The sequence below is a fragment of the Bradysia coprophila genome, unplaced genomic scaffold (genome assembly GCF_014529535.1).
Source record: "Bradysia coprophila strain Holo2 unplaced genomic scaffold, BU_Bcop_v1 contig_94, whole genome shotgun sequence".
Taxonomy (NCBI): domain Eukaryota; kingdom Metazoa; phylum Arthropoda; class Insecta; order Diptera; family Sciaridae; genus Bradysia; species Bradysia coprophila.
Genome location: NW_023504022.1, coordinates 671,892 through 679,754, shown reverse-complemented (window position 1 = coordinate 679,754; position 7,863 = coordinate 671,892). Strand labels below are relative to the sequence as shown.

The window sequence follows — 7,863 nt, the reverse complement described above, 5'->3', positions numbered from 1 at the left end:
CGTAAATCCACTCAGCATTCACCCGGACTCTTTGCGATTTGTTCGGCATAAATCTACTCAGCATTCACCCGGACTCTTTGTGATTCTTTTCTCCACGTGCTTCTTTTCATTTACTTTCGGTTTTCTATTGTTCAAAATCGTCTTTACACAATTCACTTTGCAAACTTTAAATGGATTTTCTCAATTGTCTTTTAATTTTTCTCACAATTTACATCCCTTAAAGGTCCAAAAGCGGTTGAGCCTCCATATAGGATCAGGCAAGGCCGTAGCCTAATAAAACATCCGACTTTTCTCAACGTAAACGAATCAAATTTTATTTAAATCTTTCTTCATCTACGGTTCGCCTGAAACTGATTAACAATCATACTCTCTCATGTCAACAACTGTTCTAGTTAACAAAAGGATATCTGCATTCGAATAGTTAATTGACCTGTGCCAACTACTCGGTTCCCACATATGCATTTCGGAAATCTCTTGTGTTCGGCCGGGGATTTGAGCCGCAATTGTTACGAATTTAAAAAAAATGATTTTCCAGACCATCCTGGTTTAGACGTCGCAGTCCAATAGACTCCACCCCCAATTCTAACAAATGTTTGGAAATGCATCGTAAGCCTTTTAATGATGAAATCCAATGTTGACAAACATGGCTCTGGTTCGGTTTTCCGGTTGTTAAATTTTCAGTGAATTTCATACCGTCCAGCATTCGTATAGCATAACCCCAAAACGTGAAGTGATTCGATGTCATTGTAACCGACCCTTTAAGTTGGTCTGGGATCGGAGTGACATCACCGTTAACGCTATCAAACAGCTCGTTGAAAAAAAGCAGCACAGCAGCTGTTCCGATGCAGTTGTTTTTGAATTGTTTTCGTTTCCAGCAGATGTACATATTGCGACCACAAGTTCCACTGAATACCTGAGTTGCGAGACTTACTTTCATTTTTCGTCGCGTAGGAGTTATGTGCTCGTCAGTAACATTTGGAATTAGATTGAACAGTCCGCTCTCACAGTCGTTGTTGAATTTAAAAAAATCCGATACATCGATCCAAGATGCTGTTTTCTGCTGTTTGCTTTTGTAGTTCCAATTGATTGTGCCGTCAGTTCTGAATTTCGCTTCATTGAACGAAACAGTGTGAAGCAGATTTTTCAGCAACAAATTGTTTCGCACCGATTTAATTAAGTGAGGGGGATCGAAAAAGTGCCAAATTTTGCAACCGTTGATGTAATACTCCAGAAGCTGTCCTGTTGTGCTTTGCTTAGGCTTAACACCCATCAGTTTATTGACTGCAGCAAGGTTTGTGTTGACAGCATCACACACCGATCCGATAACGTTTAAACCTTTATGAAGTGCAAAAAATTGTTATTCTAAGAGATACAGGCATATCGATATAAGCATGTTCACAAATTACCAGTATCCATTACCGCAGAGGTGACCAGTAGGACCAATTCTGCTAGTTCAGTAGAATTCAAGTTGGCCGTAAGAAAATATGAAATCGGCTGCTTGAACGCTGATGTGATACCTCTGGCCATGAATACCAACGCATGTGTTGCGAAATTATCTGTTCGTTTCGATTCAGTGTCCTCAAAGCCATCAATATAGTCCTTGATTTGATCGAAGTGATGGCTCGAAGTCAGTGACATCTCGTCCCAGCCGACAGTGCACAATTTGTCCAGTTGTTCCATTTTCGAAACGGCTTCTTTGATGAAACTCATTAAATTTTGATTGATTCCTTGCTTAAATCGAACAGTAGCAGAATGCACGATGAGTGTTTGTCTGGTCGGGAGATTACAAATCTTGCGTAGGCCTTGATAACGTTTTGGAATTTGTTTATAAATAACCAATGCCAGCATCTTTTCCTCGAACGTAAACCGGTTTCCTTTCTTCGCTTTTCCAGTGTTTTTGAGTTGGAGCTTAATGAAATCGAACTGTGCTGCAGGTACCTCCGTAGACAATGTTTTCAGTACGGAGTCGATCTTCTTCTTGACCTTCGACTTGATATTTGCTGACTGACTCTCCTTCAACTTTTTCGCCAAAGATTTATTTCGTTCGGTTAGGTACCGCAACTTTCGGGCAACAGGATCGTAGGCTCCGGATGGCTTAGGCTTATTTTGATCTTTTACGCTTACAGAGGATTGATCATTGAACTTGTGGGGCTTTTGATTGTTGATCGAATTTTGGACGGCATACCTCTCCCCCATTTGCTCGGTCTCTCGATTTGAATTCGGTTGATTTAAAGTCAACATCTCGGCATTCGATTCGATAATTTTTCTGGCTTGTTCTACAACTTTCGAGCTGCTACTTTTCTCCGATCTGTCAACTGTCATACCGCATTCGTGTGTATCGCACCCAACGTTTTCTTCGCACACACGATCGTCAAAGTCATTCTGATTCAACTGAGCCTGCATTGGAAGTTGGCATTCGATAATTGGGCTCACTTCTTCGACGATCTCCATCGACTGATCTTCGATCAATGGCCCTCTTGAATACAGGGGCGCCGACTTGTGTTTTGGTTGTTGGGTGCGAGATCTCTGTACAGTGATTTTCACGATAGCGAATCTAGCAACTTAATTTAATATCAAGAGAAAGTGCAAGACCTGGTTCTCAGTGATTTGTAAATCTAACAGAGAAATATGTATTCTCCCATCGTAATATAGTAATATAGTAATAATATAGTCGAGAAAGCTAAGAACAAACTATAACAAAAGGGCGCATGAGTGCGTACAGAGGTTTTCCTTTAAGAAATTGCCTGTCTAAACCGAACCAAAAACTCAAGTTTTCCAGCAGAACGTCATAAAATAAGGCTACATTCGTCGAAATAGATAGGGTTCGCCAAAAAACTAAAATGAAGTGATCGTATTGCAATCAAGATTGAGTCAATAATGTCTAAGTCGTACTTGTAGAACATGCTTCTTCATGAAAATATTACGGAATAACTACATTCACTTACTTTTGTTCAAGCCTTCTTTTGACAATCTAGCTTCATTTTACATAATATTTTGGTGGAAAATTTGAGTTGAAATTTCCGGTTTTTCATCTCTATTCTGGACATGTATATCGACATTAGAGAAAAATTGCTCGTATGCATGTTTTCCATTTTTTATACAACTGTCGTCTAATGGTCGGAGTGGTTCAGGTAAAGTAAAACTTGAATCGGAATCTCATTTACCTGATCTTAACAGGGTGGCTTCCGGTTAAAGAAAATGAAACTGACCTGAAAAAATCAGGGGCTCGAAAGTAGTTTCAGGTTGACTTCCATTTTGACAACAAGTCAAAAAGTTAACATTTCAGGTTTCAGCTTATACTTACAAGTCGTACTCGTACCCAATCCAGGTCGCCCTCGCCCTGACCAAAAGTCCTGACATACTATTTCTTTTTCATGCTTGCTATGGGAACCGAAAGTAAAAATGTCAATTTTGAGGGGCGAAAGTAAACATTTTTCTACTTTCGGTTCCCATAGCAAGCATGAAAAACTCAATACGTCACATGGAAAAGTACTTTCGGGCCTTTGTCCTTGTGACGTAAATGACTATTTCTACAAAAGTATTCTTCATAGCCTTTGTCATATTCCTCGTATGATTTTATTTTTAAACATATCGTCTGTAATATGGATGACTATTTCTGCACATTTCTTCTCGGTTCTACATTAGGAAAGTGCTGAAGTGGAACACCAAGCTAAGACAAAACTAATACAAAAACTACAATTCCAGACAACTCACACAGAAACGTTATTATTATTGCTTGCGAAGGTCCGAAAAATGTCTGAAGGCTTTTTTTGTTTCAATTCAGAAACAGTGGCAATAATGTTAGTTTATTTAATTAAGAAAAATATCAAATATCTGTTACCAACGATAATACCAAATACCCAACGAATCTTGGTGTCGGGTGCTTGAGCACCCAACGCCACCTAGAAGTCGGCGCCCCTGCTTGAATTGAATCCATCAGAATTGCCTGGACTCACGTCTTCGATAATCTCCATCGATTGGCTGCAATCACAAACGAATCCATCACAGCGATCGAATTTCTAGCACAATAATTATGCTCCATGGTTATCGAATGAGGTAACCACTGACTTGGTACCACGTCTTTTTTCAACAAATTGCCATTTCGTAAATCTTCTTCCCGGAAATGTTTCCGGCAAACTTTGTGATGAGTATTCCATGTAGTTCCAGCGTTTAAGAAAAAGGTACATGTTGATAAAATCCATTTTTTGCATTGATCTTGGTTTTTAGGAAATGAATGAAGATTTCTGTTTCCCTTCGCACCACATCCGAGCGATTGTTTCGATTGAAATGAAAGGAAGACTCACTTTCACGATTGAAAACTATTTTCAACCTTGTTTTCAACGACCATAACAAACAACGTGAATTCTCTTTTGTGTTATGAAGTTGGTTGCAATATACAGCATAGCCAACTCCGATCACAAATTAAAAAAAAATCTAATGCACAACTACATTGACATTGTGGCTGTGTCAGAAAAATATGGAGAGTTTGACACCCGTGCCCTCACCCCTATAGTGCGGACGTCCTTTATGGACGGCCCCAATTGTTAGCTGAGCTAGTATATGGGTGCCACCTGTAACAAATGGGTAGAATTCCTCAGTCTACAATAAAAATATATTTTTTTCTTGTGATAAGTCTTGCGTCACGCGCGCTTAAGCTAACCCATGATATCATTAACGAAACTAACGAACGATGACCGAAAAGACCGGTAGATAGTTCTAAAAAAAATCAATATCTGGGTGAGATCAGCACTTCACCATTACAGCATAGTAACTGGAGTAAACCAGAAGCACAAAAAATAATTTCTTTATTTCGTTCAAAAGTGTTTTCAGTTTAAATTGTAAAATATGGAGGAACTTGGTGGAACGAACTCATTGAATGGTTTAATTGATAACAAGCAGAAAATTGAAGTGAGCCAAATTGCAATTGATTTAAGTGAATATTTTGCATAAAACTATTTCCTCATCACACAGCAATTGAAAGAATCATTCAAATGGAACGATATCAAAAAATTTCGTCAAATCTTAGCTGGTATTGATGGTTCCGAACGCGTAAACTGTTTACAACCTCCTGATGCTTGTAGCCACGAGTCGATATTTGAATGGATCTGTGCCACAGCAGATTGTTCGAAATTTATTCGGGAATGCATTTCAGTCGGATGTGACACTAACAAAGTGAGTGAACAAAGATCCATTTTCAAAGTTATTTTAACATGAGGCAACCGGCTACGTTCAACATATAGACAAACATTGTAGGTCCCGTGTTTTTAGTGACGAAGTGACTACTCAATTGACACACTACTCGCACGCGTGTGTGAATAGTCAATTCTCAATTGACACACTATTCGCCCACAGGTGCGAATAGCCATAGCCAAGTGACGCACTATTCGCACACGAAATAAGAAAATCTATCAAAAATGATTGCAGAAAAACTGTAATTTTCAAAGTGGTTATACCAAAAAAAAGAGGATAAGAGCGAGAAAATTAGATGTAACCTGTGCAGAAATGGACCAATGTCTTTGTACGGTCAGTAAAATTTGCTATTTATAAAATCTATTTTATTTGTTTTCTGCTTGGAAATAGCACAAAAAGTGACACCGAAAGCTTATGCTTCCTTTAACCAAATGTAACTCAAGGAGCCTATGATGGTGAGCTGTCAGAAGTTTTTTTTTTTAGTTTTTGATATAATAAGATTATAGTTTCCTGCGAGCAATTTTCAATAATTTTCTTCCTTTGCGTGTAAATAGTGAGTTTATTGATTACTTGCACGCGTGTGTGCGAAGAGTGTGTCAATTGACTATTCGCACACTCTTGCGATAAGCAACGGCCTTTTTTTGATCTGCTTTGAGTCTGTGTTACCTCAGATAAACATGATATATGATATTGACGATTTTCACGTTCAATAAGTGACACTGTGCTTTCTATATTGAAAAAATTCAGTTGAAATTTACAACATGGCATGTTTATGTAACTGCATCGATGTATTGTAAATCTACCACAAATTCACCTTAAACTAGGGTCCTGTGAGCTTTTATTGAACTTTCTAGAAATGTATTCGACCCTAGAATAGGGAGACACCCTGATAGGTAATTTCATGCACTTTCGGGACTAATAGGGTTTCATAGAGGTTTAGACGCGTCTACGAAGAGATATGAACAGTTGAATTTTTCAACTTAAAACATGCTTGGAAACTTTTCCAGGAACACAAAACGTACAAGTCCACAGTACCTGGAGAAATTTCAGTCCGAAAAGTGTATTCAGTTTTAGATCACTTCACACAGAAGCGTCGAGGTATTTTTTGGAAAGTGGTTTTGGCTTCTAGGGTGGAGTACCTCTCTAGGCATATTATAAACAAGGCATGAGAACAGTCGGAGCGTTTGATGCGACTGAGCCCCGTACGACCCGTAAACCTATTTTGTTCGAAACCATTATACGTTCGTAACCCTAATAAGCCCGTAACCCTTATTCGTCCGTTATCAAAATGCTTCCGTAACCTCATTGCGTACTTGACATTATTGCCTATTTTTGCAAATTAACTGAAAGTGTTCATCTTTAAAAGATTCATTCGATTTATGTGCAAAAAACACTTACAGCCGAGTAGCGGCCTTAGTCCAAGGGCCCAAATTTAAAACGTTATTGTCACCATTCTATTCGGCATTCACTTATCACTCAACTGGAACAAAAACTAGCAAAATCGGATGAGATTTACTCGATTTATGTGAAAAAAAAAACACTTAGGACCGAAGAGAATTTTACTTGAGTTATAGTAGAAACATAGCTAACGCCGACCCGTACGAAACACCTATTCGTATCAAAAGCCTTTAATGTGAAACTCTTCATTTCTCTTACTTCATTTTCTTCTCTGCTGAAAAACTATTCTCCCTTTAAAATCACTTACATTATCCACTCTTTGCCTTGTTATCATATACAACTAAATTGCCGGAGGCAATATAGACAGCCCTGTACGAAGTCAAATTTCATAAATTCCTATTTAAACAGCTATATACCGCTATATTTAACTATATTTCACTATAAATAAACATTTCACAGATAAATATATGCTATTATATAGCTCTATATGCCTGTATATAGCTCAATATAGCTGTATATAGGTATATATAGATGTCCGTATATGGAATCCCTGAAACCCCACACACATAACAAATTATTTCCATGTTAACAGAAACTCTCTAAGTATCATTTTTCCCAAGATATTTCTATTTTACTAAAATCCAATATGGCCGCCGGCAGCCATTTTGTTAGGAGACCGGAAATAGTACCGACGCTTTACATTCGTTAATACCTTTCAAACAAAAAAAAATTCATGAAATTCGGTCAAAATTTACTCGAGATATTGACAAAATACACCACGTTCACTGTACTTCCGAGTAGCCAGATAAGAGCTCACTCCAAGAGACCTAGCTCACGCTCCGGAGAACATAATTTCATAAAAAAAAATTTCCCTGATTGGTACGGTCAATACCTATCTAATAAAGCTAAAACAGACGAAATATGTTCAAATGTGGCCGACCTACAAGCAAAAACTGCTTGCCGCCCTGTGCCTGTTCCACACCAAGGGGTCTAACTCCGATTTCCATAAACTTTTTTTTTGTCGATCGGTATTGTAAATACCTTTTATTTGACGTATCACTTACAAGTTTAACGTTTAAAGCACTTATTGGGCCACAGCTCGGGAGGGGTCGATCCAAAATCACTCATCTTCGAACTTAGCCTGTCTTTTGACATTACCAAACGGGAAAAAAAAGAATTTTCAAAATCGGATGCGTTTTACTCAAGTTATCGTGCAGACAGACGGACAGACGGACATTTTTTTTTTTGCGGATCTGGCATCTCTAGACAACCACA

General features: G+C 38.3%; 1 protein-coding gene across 1 annotated transcript; it reads right to left on the bottom strand.

The window, feature by feature from the left end:
* Positions 1-460: 460 nt before the first annotated feature.
* On the bottom strand, positions 461-2,462 carry LOC119085470. Its single transcript, XM_037195887.1, has 2 exons — positions 1,407-2,462; positions 461-1,335 (listed from the first exon to the last, which is right to left on the bottom strand). The coding sequence occupies exons 1-2, from the start codon at positions 2,449-2,451 to the stop codon at positions 515-517; spliced, it is 1,866 nt and encodes a 621-aa protein (XP_037051782.1). The 5' UTR covers positions 2,452-2,462; the 3' UTR covers positions 461-514.
* Positions 2,463-7,863: the final 5,401 nt, after the last annotated feature.

What these genes read in the sequence shown, in the direction of transcription:
- LOC119085470 (XM_037195887.1), bottom strand. Translation starts at nt 2,451, where the DNA reads ATGGAGATCGTCGAAGAAGTGAGCCCAATTATCGAATGCCAACTTCCA. An exon ending in CTCTGCGGTAATGGATACTG is followed by an intron (nt 1,336 to 1,406) that starts GTAATTTGTGAA and finishes CACTTCATAAAG; the next exon opens with GTTTAAACGTTATCGGATCG.